Source organism: Canis lupus, chromosome 33, assembly GCF_011100685.1.
Source record: "Canis lupus familiaris isolate Mischka breed German Shepherd chromosome 33, alternate assembly UU_Cfam_GSD_1.0, whole genome shotgun sequence".
Taxonomy (NCBI): domain Eukaryota; kingdom Metazoa; phylum Chordata; class Mammalia; order Carnivora; family Canidae; genus Canis; species Canis lupus.
In genome coordinates, this window is record NC_049254.1 from 30498849 (window position 1) to 30521563 (window position 22715).

Below are 22715 nucleotides of genomic sequence, written 5' to 3' on the forward strand. Positions count from 1 at the left end.
AAGGCAGACACTCAACCATTGAGCCACCCAGGTGTCCCCTCCTTAATATCTTTGAATGTATATTCTTCCTGTAAAAATTCTAGTTCCATGGATCCCATACTGTACCAACACACCCTGCAATACTTCACTAAGCTCAGAGACACAGTGGGATTTTACATTTTAGAGGGAATCCATAGTTGACATCTGTTGAACACCACGTGGACTTCTAGCTCTAGGGAATTCCACAGTTTCAACATTAAGTTGTGATACATTTGATAATGTCTGTCTTTGATGGAGCACTTGCTGTAATTAAAAGTATAGAAATCAGTGTGAAACAGGAAATAAGGGTGGGCAGTGTCTGAGGTCTTCTATTGTACAGTGCCCATCAGGTGCATGTTTCCAGTTCGTAGGTGATTGAGAAAGAAATTTAAAAAAAATTTTCAGGCAAATTGAATTTAAATAAAATATTTTTTAAAAATGAAAAAAATGTTCAGTTTATTTGTATTGCTTTTTTAAATACTAAGTTTTTAGGATATAAATACTAATAAAGTTGTTTCAGCCTAACTACTAAATAAATGAAACTTAGAAATTTCTTTTGGCATTGTGAACAATTACTGAGAATAGCAAGGGTATCATGAATTGAGGTTTGGGAACTTCTAGGAACTTCATTTTTAAAAAATTACATTATGTAAATGGTATCTTTTCCCCATCCCATTTCATTTTGTTTAGTATACAAAAATGCAGTTGGGACACTTGGGTGGCTTAGCGGTTGAGCGTCTGCCTTTGGCCCAGGGCATGATCCAAGGATCTGGGATCGAGTCCCGCATTGGGCTCCCTGCATGGAGCCTGCTTCTCCCTCTGCCTGTGTCTCTGCCTCTCTCTCTCTCTGTCTCTCTCATGAATAAATAAATAAAATCTTAAAAAAAAAATGCAGCTGAGCTTTGTATATTTCTCTTTATCTTGTAAAATTTGCTAAATTTGCGTTTATCTTAATAATTTATCATAGTTTTTTAGCTACCACCTCACACCTGTCAGAATGGCTAAAATTAACAACACAAAAACAACAGGTGTTGGTGAGGATACAGAGAAAGGGGAACCTTCTTGAACTGTTGGTAGGAATGCAAACTCGGTGCAGCCACTCTGGAAAACAGTGTGGGGGTTCCTCAAAAAGTTAAAAATAGAACTACCCTACAATCCAGCAATTACACTACTATGTATTTACCCAAAGAATAGAAACATAGTGATCTGAAGGGGCACATGGACCCCAATGTTTATAGCAACAATGTCCACAATAGCCAAAGTATGGAAAGAGCCCACTGCGTTGGGCACGTGGGGGGGGCACACACACACACTGCAAATTATTGCTCAGCCATCAAAAAATGAAATTTTGAAAAAAAAAAAAAAAAAAAAGAAATTTTGCGGGTCGCCTGTGTGGCTCAGTGGTTGAGCATCGGCCATTGGCTGGGGGGTGGGGTGATCTCGCGGTCCCGGGATCGAGTCCCACATTGGGCTCATGCATGGGCCTGCTCCTCCCTCTGCCTGTGTCTCTGCTTCTCTGTGTCTTTCATGAATAAATAAAATATTTTTTTAAGTGAAATTTGCAATTTGCAGTGATGTGTGGATGGAGCTGGACTGTATTATGCTAATTGAAATAAGTTAGAGAAAGACAAATACTGTATGATTTCACTTACATGTGGAATTTAAGAAACAAAACAGGTGAACATATTGAAGAGGGGAAAAAAAGGCAGGCAACAAACTTAAGACTTAAGGATAGAGAAGGAACTGAGGATTGATGGGGAGGGGGATGGGCTAGATGAATGTTGGGGATTAAGGAGGGCACCTAATTTGATGAACATTGGGTGTTGTATGTAAGTGATGAACTGCTGAATCCTACTCCTGAAACCAATATTATACTGTTAACCAGAATTAAATAAATTAAAAAAAAATTATCATAGTTTTGTTTGCATTTTGTAAACAATCTTATTATTTGCAGTAAATGATACTTGTTTTTTCTAGTATAGCAAAAACATTGGAGAAAAAGGAAAAAATGACAAATCCAGGTAAATTTTTTTTAAAGATTTTATCTATTTATTCATGAGAGACACAAGGAGAGAGAGAGGCAGAGACACAGGCAGAGGAAGAAGCAGACTCCATGCTGGGAGCCCAACGTGGAACTCGATCCCAGGACCCCAGGATCAGGCCCTGGGCTGAAGGCGGCGCTAAACCGCTGAGCCACCCGGGCTGCCCACCAGATAAAATTTTTCAAAGCATGTTTCACATCCTGCATTCTCCTATCCCCACTTGCTGTGGAAATAGTAGTTCAAGTATCACTACCTTTTCTAGCTCATTGAATTGAGGGACTAGAAAGACAAATGAATTGGCTTTCAGTATACAACTTGATTAGTTCAGTAGTGTATTTACCTAATCCAGTAAACGTTGTTTAGGTGAAAAACATTTTGAAATTCTACCCTGTTGATGTGTATATATGTGTGTGTTTATATATATAAATAACACTTTGCTAGATGCTATTGGGGAATAGAGATAAAAATTAGTATCTTCTCACAAAGACAGTTCAGTAGAGGAAATACGATACATCATAATAGCTTTTTAGCTATTATGAAGCAGTGTCATAATCTGATTAATGAAGATTTGATAAATGTGTGATACATACAATAATGTAGGAAGTTCCCGTTGTAGATTTTGTTGTCCCTAAAGATGTAACAGCAAAAGAAAATGGGAATTTTCAACCATTGCCAATTTACATTTAGTTCTCTTTAGTGGTCTTCATTTCATTTAATAGTTAAACTAAGTAAGGTTCATGTATTGTCTATGAAATGAAAAATGCAAGGTTTTTGTTTTTTTTTTTTAAGATTTATATCAAAGAGAGAGTGAGTCGGGAGGGGAGGAAAAGGAGAAGCAGACTCCTGCTGAGTCTGGACATGGAGCTCAGGCTCCCAACTTGGAGATAATGATCTGAGCAGAAACCAAGAGTTGGTGTTCAACCAGCTAAGCCATCTAGACACCCCAGTGTAAGCATATTTTTAGTGGCCCATGTATTATTAGATTGGGCATCTGTGATATTTATTTCAACTAGTAGTAGTCATTCTACTTTTGCTGTTGATTAAATATAACTTCCAAAGTTCTAAAATCAAATATATGAAGCAAGATATATCCAGAGAAGTCTTTTAATTCAGTTCCATCCATTTTGTTCCCTCCCTTCCCCTCAGTAACCATTGAAAAAATTATGGTTTATCCTTCTATTAAAAAATACTAATAAACTTGTGTGTGTGTATGTGTGCATGTCTGTGTGTTGACATGCCTTTCCTTTCCCCTTGGTAGCATACCATACGTATATTTTTCTCCTATCTTGCATTTTCATTAGTAATATATCTTGAGATCACTCCATAGTGTAGATTGACTTCCTCATTTCTTTTTACACTTTCATAGTACTTGAGTGGGTGATACATCACAGCTAATTCAATCAGCCTCCTATTGCCATTTGAGATGTTTCTAGTCTTTTGCTGTTATACATAATAGCCTGTTATTTATATATGTTTATTTTTTTTTTGTTTTTTAGTTTTGAGGGGGAAATTCATATAACAAAAAATAAAGGGAAAACTTTAATAAAATATGTATTTCTATGTAAATCTTTGATAATAAATCCTCTAACAATCAGTATGAAGTGCCTGTATTCATAGGCTTGGCTTTAATACAGTCTCATGCAAACGTACTGCCATTGATAACTCCACCAGCATGAGCATGTTGCTTTAAGTGATATGATACTCAAAATGGTAAATAAACTTCTCAGTAAAAGTGAACTGAGCAAGACAAAGTCCAAGCTCTTGGTTTCATTGTAGTTGCATAGCTGGAAAATTCAATGTGAAACTGTAAAAAATATCTTTTATTGTATGCAAATTAGAACTATGTTCTATATTCAGATTTTATGTATATATATATTTTAACTATAAATCAGTACATGGTGGGACATTCAAGAGTTGTGAGGACATGGGGTGCCTGGGTGGCTTAGTTGATTAAACATCTGATTTTTTTATCTTAGGTCTTGATTTCACGGTTGTAAGTTCAAGCCCTCCACTAGGCTCCACACTGGGTATGGAGCCTACTTAAAAAATAAATAAAAATAATTATAGAAAGAGTTGTGAAGACTAGCTGGCACATGACAGAATGATGGTATCTATGTCATCTGCTCACTAAATACCAGTAGAGAGCCCTCTTCTTTTTTTTTTCCCTAAGATTTTATGTATTCATGAGAGACACAGAGAGAGGCAGAGACACAGGCAGAGGGAGACTCGATCCCAGGACCTCAGGATCACGCCCTGAGCCAAAGGCAGATGCTCAACCGCTGAGCCACCCAGGTGCTCCTGGTAGAGCCTTCTTTAAAAATATTTACTTATTTTAGAGAGCGCTCACAAGCAGGGGCAGAGGCAGAGGGAGAGAGAGAATCCCAAACAGACTCCCCAGGAACCTGATCTCACTACTGTGAGATCATGACCTGAGCCAAAATCAAGAGCTGACACCTAACTGACCACCCAGGTGCCCTTAGAACCCCTTTTCATCGTCTGGGTATTTATTTGTGCTTTCTCTGTTTTCTTTTTTTTTTTTTTTTTTTTTGATTTTTTATTTTATTTTATTTTATTTTTTATTTTTTTATTTGTGATAGTCACACAGAGAGAGAGAGAGAGGCAGAGACATAGGCAGAGGGAGAAGCAGGCTCCATGCACCGGGAGCCCGACGTGGGATTCGATCCCGGGTCTCCAGGATCGCGCCCTGGGCCAAAGGCAGGCGCTAAACCGCTGCGCCACCCAGGGATCCCCTTTCTCTGTTTTCTTGATTAAATTTGTCAGAGGTACTAGTTTTGTCTGAAATCCAACTTTCAGCTTTATTGATCTCCACTGTATGTACAATAGTCTTCTGTTTAGCAATTTCAAGTTTTTATCTGAATTATTTTCTTCCTATTTCTTTGGGTTTACTTTGCTTTTGTTTTACTTTTTTTTTTTTAAGATTGATTGATTGATTGATTGATTGATTTATGATAGAGAGAGAGAGGCAGAGACACAAGCAGAGGGAGAAGCAGGCTCCATGCCAGGAGCCCCACGTGGGACTCGATCCCGCGACTCCAGGATTGTGCCCTGGCCCAAAGGCAGGCAGCAAACCACTGAGCCACCGAGGGATCCCCTTGTTTTGCTTCTTAGGCTAAATGTTTAACTCATTTTTAGTTCTTTTTTTTTTTTTTTTTTTTTTAATTTGTGGGGGAGAATTCACATTTGCTCCCTTATTTTTTTTTATTTATTTTTTTATATTTTATTTATGATAGTCAGAGAGAGAGAGAGGCAGAGACATAGGTAGAGGGAGAAGCAGGCTCCATGCACCGGGAGCCCGACGTGGGATTCGATCCCGGGTCTCCAGGATTGCGCCCTGGGCCAAAAGGCAGGCGCCAAACCGCTGCGCCACCCAGGGATCCCTCGTTCTTTTTTTAAAGTAAAACTTTAGAACTAGAAGTGTTTTAATCACATCCTACAGTGTGTGTGTGTGTGTGTGTGTGTGTGTGTGTGTGTGTGTGTGTTAAAATATATATAACATAAAATTTGCCATTTTCAAAACTTGTTTTATTTTCCCAAACAGAAACTCTGTACCCATTAAACAAGTCCCCACTTCACTTATCCGCCAGGCCTGGGTTATCTCTATTCTTTCTATCTCTATGAATTTGACCACTTTTTTGGATGCCTCATGGAAGTGCAAATATATAGTATTTGCCCTTTTATGTCTGGTTCATTCTGCTTAATGTTTTCAAAGTTCATTCTTTTTAGAGCACATATCAAATTTAATTTCTTTTTAAAGATGAATATGCTCTACAGTGGTATTTGTTTATCCAATTCTGTAAGTTTTGATACATAGCTTTTTCATTCTTATTCAATTCTAAGTATCTTCTAATTGTCATTACTATCTCTTTTCTTTCTTTCTTTTTTTAAGATTTTGTTTATTTATTCATGAGAGACACAGAGAGGCTCTGTGAGAGAGAGAGGCTCACAGAGAGAGAGGGGCAGAGACAGAAGCAGGTTCCACACAGAGAGCCCGATGTGGGACTCAATCCCAGGACTCTCGGATCATGCCCTGAGCCAAACGCAGATGCTCAACTGCTGAGCCTCCCAGGCATCCCATTACTATCTCTTTTCTTAACCGTAAGTTTTTTAGAGGTGTTTTAAAATTTCCAAACTTAAGGAGTATTTTTCTAGTTATCTTTTTGTTATTGATTTCCAAGTTGATTGACTTTGGTTAAGAGTATAGAGTAATTCTAATCTTTTGACAATTTTCTTGTATTTTTTATTTTGTCCTTGTTATTGAAAGAGAGTTTTGTTCAATCTGTAGTATGTTGGCACCTTCTCTCAGAACATTGAGAATGTTCCAATGTCTTCTGGCAGTCATTGTTGGTATCAAGGAGTCAGCTTAATGTCCAGTTGCCCTTTTTCCTGTTTTGGCTGATTTTAAGAACTCTTTGCTTTTGACCTTAATTTCACTATGATGTATCTTTACTTTGATTACTTTTTTGTCCTGCTTTTGATTTATTAGATTTCTTCTTATGGATTTGTGTCCTTTATCAGTTGTAGAAATTTCTCAGCTATTGATTTATCTGGTAAACCAGTCCCTAATTCATTCTGTCCTCTCCTTCTGAAACTCCACAAATAGTTCTATCCTAGTCCATCCAACATATTCATCTTCCTTTTCTTTCATATTTTCTCTTTGTCTCTGTGCTGCCCTTTTATTTATTTGTTTGTTTGTTTATTTATTTATTTATTTATTTATTTATTTAAGACAGAGACAGAGCATGAGTCGGGGGGAGGAGGCAGAAGGAGAGGGAGAAGCAGACTCCTCGCCCAGCAGGGGCCTGACTTGGGTCAATCCCAGGATTCCAAGATCATGACCTGAGCCAAAGGCAGATGCTTAACCAACTGAGACACCCAGGCACCCCTCTCTGTGCTGCTGGGGTTTTTGTGTTTTGTTTTGTTTTGTTTTGTTTTTAAGATTTATTCATGAGAGACAGAGAAAGAGGGGCAGAGACAGAGGCAGAGGGAGAAGCAGGCTAGGCTCCCTGTGAGGAGCCTGATGTGGGACTCAATCCAGTACCCAGGATCACTCCCTGGGCGGAAGGCAGACACTCAACCACTGAGCCACCCAGGTGCCCCCTCTATGCTGCTTTCTAAAGTGACTTTTTAAAGGTACATACATCTCCCAGTTCTAATTCTTCTGCTTCATCTATACTCCTTTTTACTTCAAATGTCAAGTTCCAATTTTAGGTATTATGTTTTTAAATTTTTAAAATTTATTTATTCATGAGAAACACAGAGATAGGCAGAGATGCAGGCAGAGGGAGAAGCAGGCCCCACGCAGGGCGCCTGATGTGGGACTTGATCCCAGGACCCCAGGGTCATGCCCTGGACCGAAGGCAGGTGCTAAACCGCTGAGCCACCCAGGGATTTCTGCCTTTTTTCAAGCTTCTTATAAATATTCTATATTAAATCATTCCACATCTATTTCACTAGGCTGTTTTGGCTAGGCCTTAATCCTGGTGCCTTGTTTTGTTTTCTGAATTTTCATTATGAGATATTCCTTTTCCTCAGAATTTTATCTTTGAGTATTATTTGGAGATCTGTTTTACAGTTCTTTTCATTTGATTTTGCCATTCCCCAGTGTGATTATATTCAGTTAAACATATTTGGAAATTTTGGAGACCTCTGAGTTGGGATGAATTCAGACCAAAAAACACGCATCTTGTTGTTAGGATTTGTCAGAGATCCTCACCCTCACCCCCCACAGTATCACTGGACTCCAAATATTTAAGGTTTTCTTGATCTCTTTGGCCCAGAGGAATTTATCCCTGATTTACTCTTACACAGATTATACTTTTTAGGTCTTGGTCTTATGTGGAAGGACTTCTGTTAGATTTTTCAATTTAGGCAGACTTTGTTATCACCTGCCGCCTCTAACAGTCATCATAGTGGAAGTTTAAGGTCTCCAAGGGTTAGTCAAAAATCTCTAAAGAATAACTGGATTAGGGCAGCCGGGGTGGCTCAGCGGTTTAGCACCGCCTTCAGCCCAGGGCCTGATCCTGGAGATCAGGGATTGAGTCCCACATTAGGCTCCCTGCATGGAACCTGCTTCTCCCTCTGCCTCTGCCTCTGCCTCTGCCTCTGTGTATGTGTGTGTGTGTGTGTGTGTGTTGAATAAATAAATAAAAATCTTAAAAAAAAAAAAAGAATAACTGGATTAGTAAATTGCTTACTATCTTGTTCTTGGTTTCATTTTGCCCTGGGCTCCATGGAAATGTCCTTTTCATCTTAACTGGCCTATCCTTGCATTTTTATAGATTTGATATGTTATCCGCTCCTTTATTTATTTGAGTTTGAAGCAGTTTTTTTCCACTTTCCTTCTTTATTCTTTTCCAGTGCCCTGGTTGTGTTTTCTACATTTCTTTCCTTCTTTCTTCTTTCCTTATTGGCTTTGCCACTATTAAATAGGCCTGATGTTACGGCCTTTGCCACCAAATATAAACAATCCTTTACTTCTAATTTGTGAACTTGCCTTTCATAGTGTGTATTGTCCATTTGAGGTGATTTAAGTTGTTTGTTTTAAGATTTTATTTATTTGAGAGAGAAAGTGAATGAATGAGAAGAAAATGGAGAGAGAATCTGAAGCTGACTGCACTGAGCATGGAGCCCTACACGGGGCTTGATCCCACAACCACAAGATCATAACCTGAGCCAAAACCAAGAGTGGGGCATTCAACCAGCCTAGCCACTCCGGCACCCCATTTGGGATATTTTTAATTGACACTTTCACTCTCAAAGGCATTTGAGGCTTTTTTGGAATGGAGGGGAAGAGAGGCCAGTGGTTTGGGAGCTCTTGTAACTTTTTGAAAGATTGCTAGAAGTCTTAAAGAGTGTTGTATTACATTCATAAGGTACTGAAAAATTAAGGTTCATTTGTTATTTATATGAAATGTAAGTAAAACGTAAAGCAAACTGCTTTTTCAAATCCTCATGTTTTTCAGTAATACTGATGTGTAGTTGAAGTACCATAGTTGATCCAAGTTAGATTATTAAAAATTTAGTAATTTTTACTAGTTTGACTGGTTCCAGACACCACTCTTTTTTTCATTTCTGTTGTATATTTAGCTTCCCCTAGTCTCCTTCAGTAGACAATTGAGGAATTGTTTGTCTTTGAGTCGTGTCACAATTAAACAATGGGCCTGTTAGAAGAGTACAGCGTGTTTTGGGCTTGCTTTTTGTTTCGCCTACTTGTTTTTCACTGAAAAGTAGCAAAAGTGTTTCAACAGATTTAGAGAGAGGCACTACTTATCATTATTTAATAAAACATTTTTGGATAATGATGGAGCAAAACACTGTTAAATCAGATTTTTATCATCAATTGTTTTTATAATCTTTGTTTCTGACTAAAATATAAGATGTAAAGAATCTTATATCCTCATTTAGCACTTTTTAGGTATTTGACACCATCTGTAGAAGCAATACACACACACAAAAAAACTGTCTTATGGAAAAGGATCAAAGGATCAAAGACTAAGGCCATGAATCCACGTTAGAGGAAAAGCATAAATCTTTCCAAAGATACTTTTGTTAATATTGTGTAGTTTATATATTGTCTAATGAAATGTTTGACAGAGAACTAATAAATTAGGAAGAATAATATTTCATCTGGCAACAGTGTAGTACCATAATTCAGGAAATCTTAGTGTCTTAATAGATGCTAGGCTCTGTTTAAACATTAAAGGAGATAGTACAATATATAATAATAATAGTGGTGGTGGTGGTATAATCCCTACCTTTCACTTGCTTGAAATCTTGAGTAGGCAAGACACCTAAAGTATTAAATGATCCACAGTTAAAATTCATTGCCAGAGTAGTCCCTTATGTATATATGTGTGTATATATATAAAAGGGGGGAGGATTTTGTTTTGTTTTGTTTTAAGATTTGATATTTAAGTAATCTGTATACCCAACATAGGGCTTTAACTTGCAACTTTGAGATCAAGAGTCACATGCTCTACTGACTGAGCCAGCCAGATGCCCCCAAGAGTGGGCCAGTATATTAACATGATTAGGAAAAAAACAGCATGAGATTAAGAGTTGTAAGTGACCTTGAATTCTGATCTTAGTTTTGTTAGTAATTAGAATTGTGTGACTTTAGGCAAACTGCTTATTCTTTGGAGTGTCAGGTCCTTCTCATATAAAATAAGGAAAATAGAGTAGATAAATTCTAATCCAACGTTACTGCCTCCTGAATTTATTTTCCTGTGTAATTTGTTGTCAGATTTTTTTTTTTTTTTTTTTTTGGAAGGGTAATTCTTCTTCAGAGGAAGTGAAGGATCATATTGAAGAGAGACAGGAATGACCTTACATAGGAAATAATTATTGCTGAGCATTGAAGATTTGGTTAGAGAAAAGGATGAAAAATATTTAAAAATGGAGAAATACATACACAAAGATGATTTCGGCCAGGAAACTCCTTGGTGTATTTGGGCAACATGAGGCATATGATTTATGTGGTGCATTCATATGTCAGATTGATTCAGTAATAAATATCCTTAAATATCAGAGTGTAATCCGCAGTCTGTTGGTCATAGGTAGCTCTAGCAAAACCTGAATGGAATGAAATTCTTTAGGAAGCTAGTTAGAACTTTTGTCTTCTTCCTCTGAGCAGCAGCTGAAGATAGAGATGCTAGTTAGAGAAATCCTGAGATGAAGTGAAGTTGTCTTCAGCTAAGCTGGTGTCAGAGTATCAAGGATCATGCTTATAATTACTAAGATCTATAATTTATGAGGCCTATTACTTAAAATCATCACTATCATATTTGTTATCTTGAGTAATTTCATTAAGGATGTCTTTGGCCCATATGTTTAATGTTAAATTGGGTTTATATAGACATGTGTTGCCTACAGGGTACATCATGTTAATTGGGATTTCCTTGAGACTGCTAATTTAGCTTTATCTATAGTGTACAATCACCAAGAAGGATGTTCTGAAACAAATAAATGTGTTCCCCTTTAGTTCTACTGGACTGAATTTGTTGAGCAAATTAAAAAGCTGCTGTGCAGTATATTAAAATAGAACAGGAAAGAAAATTTTTGGATAACCAAAGTATAAGGAAAGGCTGTGTTCTGAAAGTTGCCACGTAGTGTTCTTTGCTTAGATTTTGTGTTGTTTTACATACAAATGGCAATTAGTCTCTCTGGCTAACCCAGGATAGCCTACTGATCTTTCTGATTTTTGTTGTAAAAAAAACAATATAGTAAATACCATTTCATGTATATAGATTTTCAACCTTGTTTAACCAAGTTAAAGGTTTGATTAGGTTTATATGCCCTAACTTGAAATCTAGCCATTTATTACCATTTCCTATATTTAAAATGTGGAGAGTATAGGATGAATAAATATGGTCTTCTGCCATCCAAATAATACATTAAACTCAGGGGTATGAGGGTGAAGTATGGAGCTGGGATATGCTCTAAGGGAGCAGTTCCCAAAGTGCGCTCTGTGGTACTTTTGGGGTCTACGAGATCAAATCTATTTTTATGATAATACTAAGATATTCTTTGCTCTTCATACTGCTGAAATTTGCATTGTTGGTACAAAAGTAGTGGTAGGTAAAACTGTGTTTTAACAGAAATTAAGTTAGTGGCTGTGCTGCTGTATGGGGTTTCTTTGTTTGGGGGCGGAGGAGCAGAATTGCCATGTAGGAAAGAGACACTCTTAAGCAGGCTCCATGTCTACTGCAGAGCCCATGTGAGGTCCATCTCAGAACCCTGTGATCATGACCTGAGCTGATACCAGGAGTCCCACTTAACTGACAGAGCCACCCAGGCACCCCCACTTACAGGTTTTGGGTTTTTTTAAAAGATTTTATTTAGGGGATCCCTGGGTGGCGCAGCGGTTTAGCGCCTGCCTTTGGCCCAGGGAGCGATCCTGGAGACCCGGGATCGAATCCCACATCGGGCTCCCGGTGCATGGAGTCTGCTTCTCCCTCTGCCTATGTCTCTGCCTCTCTCTCTCTCTCTGTGACTATCATAAATAAATTTTTAAAAAATTTAAAAAAAATAAAAAATAAAAGATTTTATTTATGAGAGAGAGAGAGAGAGAGAATTAGAATGAGCAGGGGGAGGGGCAGAGGGAAAGAGAGAAGCAGACTCCCCACTGAGCAGGGAGCCCAACACGGGGCTGCATCCCAGAACCCTGAGTTCACTTTTAAGGCATTTTTTTGTAGCAAAATGGGAAGTATTCATAAAGCACTTACAAAATATGAATTGTTGCAGAAAACCACTTAGGTGATTGAGCTAATAAACTAGCCCCTTTTATATGGAACACCATGTAAGAACTTTTGTCTCAAGTTTTTATTTAAATTTTAATTAACATAGAGTGTAATATTGTTTCAGGAATAGAATTTAGTGACTCATCACTTACATATAACATCCCGTGCTTATCATAACAAGCACTCTCCTTAAATACCCGTCACCCATTTTAGCCCATCCCATTCCCATTTCTCCAGCAACCCTGAGTTCTCTATAGTTAAGAGTCTCTTATAGTTTGCCTCTCTGTCTTCCCTTCCTTCCCCTATGTTCATCTGTTTTGTTTCTAAAATTCCACATATGAATGAGATCATACCGTATTTGTCTTTCTCTAACTGACTTGTTTTACACTTGAGCTCCATGGAATACCATTTTTATTTGAAAGAACAACTGGCCCACAAACTCTGGTTGTTCAGACTAGGTATTTAGTAGACCTTCCTTGAAAATGGAGTAATAGGATTTGTTGTAATTGATTTTTTTAAAACTTTTTTTTCAAAGATTTATTTCTCTAGAGAGAGCAAGGGGAGGGACAGAGGGGAGAATAGAGAGAGAGAATCCTCAAGCAGACTTCCTGCTGAGCAAGGAGGCTGATGCCGGGCTTAATCCCAGGACTCTGAGATCATGACCTGAACTGAAATCAAGAGTTGGCCACTTCACCAACTGAGCCACTCAGACACCCGCTATTAATTGATAAAATATAAGCTTTCAAGTGAAAGTTAGAATTTTAGAAAACTTAGAGGTGCGTAGGTGACTCAGTCGATTAAGTGTCCCACTTTTGATCTCAGCTCAGGTCTTGATCTCAGGGTCATGAGTTTAAGCCCTGCATTGGGCTACATGCTTGAGTGTGGAGCCTACTTAAAAAATAAAGAAAGTAATTTTAGAAAACTTCTATCTACTTTTCTTGAATTTGACAATTTCCCAATAGTTTTCTGATGAGATCAGATATTAATGAATTTGATTTTTATTGTGTAATAAAATGTATCAACATTTGGATTATCTTCATGATTCAGTGAACCAACATTTTCCAAATAATCAATTCATAACATGATAAAATTCATGCATGGATAAAAAGATCCATTCAAAGTATAAGAGATGCAGTGAGTTTAATAGAGTAGAAACTTTATTGCTGGGTTTCAGATTACACAACTAATCTTTAGGAAGGTTGAGATTAGTGTAATATCAAAGAAAGAATATCCACATTTAGCTGTTAAAATACACCTTTTTTCAGCTACATGTCTACTAACCCAGACATTTTAAAAATTTATCAGAACTGTAAAATAATGCCACTCTGTCACTAAATACTTTGTTTGGAAAATACTATCTTCCATAAAAATATTTATATTTGGGATGCCTGGATGGCTCAGCAGTTGAGTGTTTGCCTTCAGCTAAGGTGCAATCCTGGGTCTGGTGATCGAGTCCCACATCGGGCTCCCTGCGAGGCGCCTGCTTCTCCCTCTGCTTATGTCTTCACTTCTCTCTGTGTATCTCTCATGAATAAATAAATAAAATATTAAAAAATTATATATGTATGTATATATATAGGGACATCCAGGTGGCTCAGTCGTTTAGCGCTACCTTTGGCCCAGGGTGTGATCCTGGAGTCCCAGGATCGAGTCCTACGTGGGGCTCCCTGCATGGAGTCTGCTTCTCCCCCTGCCTGTGTCTCTGCCTCTCTCTGTGTGTGTCTCTCTCTCTGTCACTCATGAATAAATAAAGTCTTAAAAACATTTAAATATATATATATATTTATAGTAACTGTATTCAGTATTTTTTTGATGAAATAAGTATTTGAATAACTTGCTTTAATTTCTCATATAGAAAATATAGACATATAAACAAAAATTATTTGGGATCCTAATTTTTAGGAGTGTAAAGGGTGAAGTCAAAATGTTTTAAGAACTGCTACCTTTTGAAGAATGTAAGTGGGCAGCCCCAGTGGCGCAGCAGTTTAGCGCCGCCTGCAGCCCGGGGTGTGATCCTGGAGACCTGGGACCGAGTCTGGCGTCAGGCTCCCTGCGTGGAGCCTGCGTCTCTCTTTGCCTGTGTTTCTGCCTCTCTCGTCCTCTCTCTCTCTCTGAATAAATAAATAATCTTTTTTAAAAAAAAAGGTAAATGACTTTTAATATGCATGTGTTGAGTTGTTGATAAAGGGCATGCATGACCTTAATTGTGTTGATCTTTCCCAGTAACTTATGAACTCTTGGAGAAGAACTAGATCCTCCTATATCTTCTCAAACTTACAGCATAGTGTTTTATAAACATTAAGGATCATGATAGTAGTGGCAGTATTCAGTCTTTATTAGCTCACTTAGTCTTTATGAAGTAAATATTAATACCTTTAAAAAATTTAAGATTGTATTTATTCATTTGAGATACAGTGAGCATGAGCGGGCGAGGGAGGCAGAGGGAGAGAGAGGAGCAGACTCCCCACTGAGTAGGGAGCCTGATGCAGAGCAGGGCTCAATCCCAGGACCTCAGGATCATGACCTGAGCCTATGGCAGTTGCTCAACCGACTGAACCACCCAAGCGCCCCTTTATTCCTTCTTAAAAATTGAGATATAATTTACATAGCTGAAACTTACTACTTTAAAGTGTATCAGTGGTCTTAAGATATTAAAAAGATTGTGCAACCATTACCAATGTCTAATGCCAATCATTTTAATTCCCTAAAAAGAAACTCCATACCCATTATTAGTTACATCCCGTTCCCCTCCCCTCTTAGCAACCACTAAATCTTACCTTCTGTCCTTGTGGATTTACATGTTTGAGACATTTCATATAAATGGAATCCTATAGTATGTGGCCTTTTTGTCTTTCTTTTTCCATTTATGTTTTCAAGGTCCGTCCACATTGTAGCCTTTATTAGTTCTTTACTCCTTTTTGTGGCCAAATATCCCATTGTGTGGATATGCCACATTTTGCATATCTTTGTTGATATTTTGGTTCTTTTGTATTTTGGCTATTATGAATACTGCTGTGAACATTTATATGCAGTTTATTTGTGGACATATGTTTTCTTTTTTTTTTTTTTTTTTTAAGATTTTATTTTTGGGCAGCCTGGGTGGCTCAGTGGTTTAGCACCGCCTTTAGCTCAGGGCATGATCCTGGAGACCTAGGATCGAGTCCCACGTCGGGCTCCCTGCATGGAGCCTGCTTCTTCCTCTGCCTATGTCTCTGCCCCCCCCCCATGAATAAATAAATAAAATCTTTTTAAAAAAAGATTTTATTTATTTGATAGTGAGAGAACATAAGTAGGGGGAGTAATAGAGGGAGAGGGAGAAGCATGCTCTCCACTGAGCAGAGCCCAATGCAGGGTTCAGTCCGAGGGTCCCAGGGTCATGACCTGAGCCAAACACAGACCCCTAACCATCTGAACCACACAAGCACCCTTGGACATATGTTTTCAGTTCTCTTAGGTGTATTCTGGGAGTGGAATTGTTTGTTAGGTCATATAATAGATAATTCTATAATTTTTTAATTCTATAATTTTTTTTAAAGTATTTATTCATGAGAGACACAGAGAGAGAGGCAGAGACATAGGCAGAGGGAGAAGCAGGCTTCCTGCAGGGAGCCTCATGCAGGACTCAATCCCAGGACTCTGGGATCACGACCTGAGCCACAGGCAGACCCAGGCACCCTGATAATTCTATAATTAGTTTTTTGAGGAATTTATTATACAATTCCTATTTATTTATTTATTTATTTATATTTTTTAGTTTCAGACGTAGAGTTTAGCGATTCATCAGTTATATGTAACACTTGGTACTCATTACATCATGTGCCCTCCTTAATGCCCATCACCAGTTACCCCATCCCCCACTACCTCCCCTCTTCAGTTTTTAACTATAAGAGTCTGTTATGAGTCTGTTATGGTTTGTATCCCTCTCTGATTTCATCTTATTTTATTACATAATTTTTTTTTCTTAAGATTTTATTTATTTATTCAGGGGAGACACAGAGAGAGGCAGAGAAAGAAGCAGGCTCCATGCAGGGAGCTTGATGTGTGGGACTCAGTCCCAGAACTCCTGGATGATGCCCTGAGCCAAAGGCAGATTCACTCAACTGCTGAGCCACCCAGGGCACCCCCATAATTGCATTTTAAATAGGCTTTATCATGGAATAATTTTGTATTTACAGAGAAGTTGCAGAGATCATAGGTTTCCCATATACCTAATATTAACATAAACTCTAAAATGTCTGTCAAATCCAAGAAGCCAACCTTAGTACATTACTGTTAACTAAATTCTAGATTGTATTTGATTTTACCAGTTTTTCTATTAATATTCTTTTCTTGTTCGAGAGTATAACGCTGTCATGTTTTCTTAGACCTCTCTGCTCTATGACAATTTCTCAGTCTTTGTTTTTCATGTCCTTGATAGTTTTAAGGCATATTAGTCAGGAATTTTTTTTTTTTTTTTTTTTTTTTATGATAGTCACACAGAGAGAGAGAGGCAGAGACACAGGCAGAGGGAGAAGCAGGCTCCATGCACCGGGAGCCCGATGTGGGATTCGATCCTGGGTCTCCAGGATCGCGCCCTGGGCCAAAGGCAGGCGCCAAACCGCTGCGCCACCCAGGGATCCCTAGTCAGGAATTTTTGTAGAATGTCCTTCAATTTGGATTTGTCTGATGTTTTTACCATGATTAGACTGTGGTTATGGATTTTGGGAAAGAATACCATAGAGGTGAAGTATATTTCTTATTCATTAGAGCAGGTGGTAAGTGATGTCAGTGTCAACATAACTACTGGAGATGATAACCTTGATCATTGGTTAAGGCAGTATTTGCCAGATTTTCCTGCCATGAAGTTATTTTTCCCTTTCCATACTTTACTCTTCGGAAATGAGTCTCCAGGTCTGGCCTATATTCAAGTGAGGAGGGAAGTTAAATTCCAACTCCTAGAAGATTTATCTACATTTATTATTTGGAATTCTTTTGTAAAAATGATTTGGCATCCCATCATTTTATTGATTGATTGATTGATTGATTGAGGAATGCAGAGCAAAAGTGCAAGAGAGAATCTCCATGCCCCATGCAGAACCCCATGCAGAGCCCAATGCAGAGCCCAGTGTGAGGCTTGATCTGATGACCCTGAGATCATCACCTGAGCTGAAATCAAGAGTCGGATGCTTAACTCACTAAGCCACCCAGGCAGGCGCCCCTTCATTTACTTGTCTTGATATGAAATGTATATATTTTATACATTGGGCTAAATATAATGCTACTTTATTAATTTTGTTGCTCTAATCATTCTAGCATTGGCTTTTGAAAACTTTTCCCTGTGTTCCTCATTCTTTTTAAGTACTTCCTATCTTCTGACAATGTAAGATACTCTAGGCTCATTTTGTATTTTTCTTGTCCCAGGCCTGGATGGAACCAGCTATTCAAGGAGCCCTTGGGGCAATTAAGTAATTCACCCAGGGTCACACATTGAAGTAAATGGTGGAACCAGGATTCCAACCAAGGGAATCTGATTTCACAACCCATGCTCTTAATCACAACATTGGACTGCATGCAGCTGAAGGTGTACTGGCAGTTTCTAGTCATGTTCCATCTATGAACCAGCCTTAAGGATAGAATTTGTAGTCAGTTTACATTAAGTAATTATTGTGCTCTGAGAGTGTGAGCACGAGTGGGAAGGAGTGGGAGAGGGAGGGAGAGAGAATCCCAAGCAGACTCCATGCTGAGTGTGGAGCCAGACATGCAGCTGGACTTCAAGGACCCCATGACCTGAGCCAAAATCAAAAATCAGATACTCAACTGACTGTGCCACCCAGGTGCCCTTATTGTGCCCTGTTTTATATCGATTTTTATTTTAACCACAGGTCTGATGCTTATCAAGCTAAAATTACTTTTAGCCACAGATAATCACTGCTAATATTTTGGTGTATTTCTTTCTTTGAATGCATGCAAATGTATTTTGAAATTTTGTTATATTACCCTGATTTTTTTAAAAGATGTATTTATTTGAGAGAGAGAGAGCACGCACATGTGTAAGTGCATGAGCACAAATGGGAGGAGTGGAGGGAGAAAGAGACAGAATCTGAAGCAGACTCCGTGCTGAACGCAGAGCCAGATGCAGGGCTTGATCTCACGACCCTGAGATTACCACCCAAGCCAGCTGCTTAACTGTGCCACCCAGACATCCCATATTACCCTGATCTTTAAATTTAATATGCATAAATGTGGAGCATTCATAGTGTAACCAAAATCTGAACATGCTGTGTCTGTTGTACCTGGTGATTAAGATGAAAGTGAGTTGCTGTAAGGTTAATCTGTTTTGCCTTGATGTTATGGTCACATAAGAAGTAAACATCTGCCTTGATTTATCAAGTTCTCAAGTAATCCTCCAAATACTGTTATTAACCTTATCCTTCTTCCATTTGTAGCAGTAGATAAGTCTTCTCTGGTGATGTACACCAGACAGCCCACACTTCAGAAGAACCAGTTGCTTCTCAATCCAAAGCAAAACAAACCCCACATGTTGTGACCATTTGGTTTGGAAGAATCATCAGACTATATCATCTGCATCACATTCCTAGATTCCAACCTCATTATTATTTCTTCTTCTTCTTCTTCTTCTTCTTTCTTCTTTCTTCTTTCTTCTTCTTTCTTCATTTTATTTATTTATTCATGAGAGACAGAGAGAGGGATCCCTGGGTGGCGCAGCGGTTTGGCGCCTGCCTTTGGCCCAGGGCGCGATCCTGGAGACCCGGGATCGAATCCCACGTCAGGCTCCCGGTGCATGGAGCCTGCTTCTCCCTCTGCCTATGTCTCTGCCTCTCTCTCTCTCTCTCTCTCTCTCTCTCTGTGACTATCATTAATAAAAAAAAAAAAAAAATCTTTAAAAAAAAAAAAAAATGAGAGACAGAGAGAGAGGCAGAGACACAGAGGGAGAAGCAAGCTCCATGCAGGGAGCCCGACAATGGGACTCGATCCCGGGTCTCCAGGATCACACCCTGGGCCGAAGGCAGGCGCTAAACCGCTGAGCCACCCGGGCTGCCCTCATTTCTTCCTTTGACCACCAATAGTAATTTCACTTCAGGCAGTCTTTCTCACACACAGATAAGAGATCTTTTTTTTTTTCTTTTACTCTCTTGTCCCAGCCCCCCTCCAGCTAGTTATCCCCAGAAAAGTTTATTTTCCTCCTTAACCTTCTCTCCTGCTTGCTCATTTGAAGGCTAAAATAATTCTCATTGTGGCAGATAAAATACACAGGGTTCTAGTGACGCATATTTTTATCAGGAAAAACCGAAGCTGTAAGATTTGAAGTGGAATTAAGTACAATAATCTCTTCATTCCTCCATTCTTCTCAAATTATACCTACTTTTCTTCAGGTGCTAACATTCAAACTAAATTAAAAAAATTTCTTTTTAATTTTATCTAAATACAATTGGCATTCTTTTCATTTTACATATATGAAGTTTCGTTCACCTACATTAAATGACTGTAATCAGCATCTAATTACTAATCAAAATTTTATTTACTGAGGAAATGTGTTGTTTTCCAATGTATATTTTTGCATCAGAACTATATATATATATATATGGGATCCCTGGGTGGCGCAGCGGTTTAGCGCCTGCCTTTGGCCCAGGGTGCGATCCTGGAGACCCAGGATCGAATCCCACGTCGGGCTCCCAGTACATGGAGCCTGCTTCTCCCTCTGCCTGTGTCTCTGCCTCTCTCTCTCTCACTGTGTGCCTATCATAAATAAATAAAATAAAATAAAAACTATATATATATATATATTTTATATAACATTAATATATATGTAAACAGAGTTGAAGTTTCCACTGAATTAGTCATGTGGATTAAGGGGTTTCTTAACCTGCCTAGTCAGGGCATCACAGGATGACAGAGTCTTGGGATTTGGCCATACCCTGGTTTTCAGCCAAACCCTGGATTTACTTTTGTCAGTGTTCCCGGATGGATCAAGTTCTGTGAGACTGCAAAGCTTTCAAGGGACTAGCAAATGTAGTTAGAATGTCAGATTTTCAGAGAAACCAAATATTGCAACGGTGGCACATTCTCATCTGTTAGGCAAGTTTATATGAAGGCTAAGTTGTAATCACAGGGCTAGTGAACATGGAGTCAGATGCTTTGTGGGGAGTGGTGTTGGTTAATGTCTTTAATAGCAAACATTCTATCTCTGCTATAGAAATGGACCTATCGGAGGGGCACCTCGGTGGCTCAGTTGGTTGGGCGTCTGTCTTCAGCTCAGGCCCTGATCCTGGGATCCTAGGATCAAGCTCCGCTTTGGGTACCTTGCTCTGAGGGAAGCCTGCTTCTCCCTCTCCCTCTGCCTGCTGCTTCCCCTGCTTGTTCTCTGTCTTTGTCAAATAAATAAATAAAATCTTTAAAAAAAAAAGAAAGAGAGAAGAAAGAAAGGAAAGAAAGAAGGAAGGAAGAAAAGAAAGAAAAGGAAGGAAGGAAGGAAGGAAGGGAGAAAGAAAAGGAAGGAAGGAAGGAAAGAAAGAAAAAGAAAGAAAGAAAGAAGAAAGAAAGAAAGAAAAAGAAGAGAAGTGACTGTCAGAGACCTTTTGATTGATTCGTCAGAACAATTATCTTCCTCTGCAGAATTCTTTTTTTTTTTTTTTTTAAAGATTTTATTTATTTGTGACAGACATAGAGAGAGAGAGGCAGAGACATAGGCAGAGGGAGAAGCAGGATCCATGCCGGGAGCCTGAGGCAGGACTCGATCCCGGGTCTCCAGGATCGCGCCCTGGGCCAAAGGCAGGCGCTAAACCGCTGAGCCACCCAGGGATCCCCCAGAATTCTCTCTTTTTTTTTTTTTTTAAGATTTATTTATTTATTCATGATAGACACACACAGAGAGAGAGAGAGGCAGAGTGTGTCACAGGCAGAGGGAGAAGCAAGGCTCCATGCCGGGAGCCCGACGTGGGACTCGATCCCAGGACTCCAGGATCGCGCCCTGGGCCAAAGGCAGGCGTCAAACCGCTGCGCCACCCAGGGATCCCAGAATTCTCTTTTTTAAAAGACTCCATGTTGTCTGTCTTTTCATTGGAATATATCCTCTTAGAATCAATTGATTAGGTAAATATCTTATGATATATTAGTATCTGCATGTTTCCTCAAAACTTAACTGGAATTCACTTTTCAAACATTCCCTCAGCTAACTATTTACCAACTTTAATAGGGGAGATTACCTAAATTAATAACCACTTTCATCTCTTAACTCATGGAGTTTTACAAATTTTACAAAGCACTCTAAATAGATAATATTTTCTAATTCAGAGCTGGAAAGAGGATAATTATTACTGTTTGTGCTTATCTCTACTATTTTTTTACCTTGTTATTAACTGTATGATTTTGCCTATCTATTTCAGGCAGTATCATAATTCTAAATCATGTCCGATAACGGAGAACTGGAAGACAAGCCTCCAGCACCTCCTGTGCGAATGAGCAGTACCATTTTTAGCACTGGAGGCAAAGATCCTTTGTCAGCCAATCACAGTTTGAAACCTTTGCCCTCCGTTCCAGAGGAAAAAAAGCCCAGGAATAAAATCATCTCTATATTCTCCGGCACAGAGAAAGGTAAGTAGGTACTGTCATTTCAAGAGTCTCAGTTATTATTTTATGTTACCAATTTTTATGTCTTTTAAATTGAAGTATGTAGTAATTTGAGATTTTTATGGTGAAAACAGTATAGATCCTAGAAAACTATTGATGGTGGTACATAGACACTATTAGAAAGGCTATTGTCTCTTAACCTGTTATAAAAAAGGATAAAACTAAATTTATTGCTCATATACTTGTTATAACCAATGAATTTCTGTAACCATCTTCATTTTCTAAGACTTGGGCCATAGTTTATTGCTTCTCAGCATCAATGAGATTTGGATATTTGAGAAAGGCCTAATAGAGTTTCTGATTTTTCAGTAGTAGTAATACTTAGTACTTTTTGTCATGTATTCTGTTGTGCCCTTAGAAGCCTCTGTGGCAGCACTGATTAATCAGTATATTAATGTGTCTTCTACAAACATTAATCTAGTCCAGAGTTTCTCAACCTCAGTAAGAATGACATTTGGGGGCCAAATAACGCTTTGGTGCAGGGATCTGTCTTGTGCATTATAGAACATCCTATAAGCCATTTTTTAGCTTTTACCCACTAGGTGTCAGTAGCACCATCCACCCAGCTATGACAACTAAAAATGTCTCTAGACATTACCAGATATCCTCTGTGGGGAAAATCACCTCCAGGTAAGAACCACCAGCCTAATCACACAAAGTGGGATAAAGACTCTAAATGGTCATCTAAGTTGAAGTCACTGAATTTGTTTTGGTGTCAAACCTAAAGAAAGAACTTACGGTTTTCACAGTTTTTTAGAATTAGATTATG

The 22715-nt window shown here is 38.7% G+C and overlaps 1 protein-coding gene across 3 annotated transcripts in view; it reads left to right on the forward strand.

The window, feature by feature from the left end:
* Positions 1-22715, forward strand: part of PAK2 (p21 (RAC1) activated kinase 2) — an 89532-nt gene that overhangs the window by 25332 nt on the left and 41485 nt on the right. For 2 of the 3 annotated variants that reach the window (XR_005383423.1, XM_038583165.1), the window contains exon 2: positions 21703-21910. Coding sequence is in view for 2 of the 3 variants with exons in the window: in XM_038583165.1 (XP_038439093.1) it covers positions 21724-21910 (187 nt within the window). In the remaining variant the exon portion in view is untranslated. Of the gene's footprint in view, positions 1-21702; positions 21911-22512; positions 22577-22715 lie in introns of those variants that run through there. The other variant, XM_038583166.1, reaches the window with a different exon arrangement.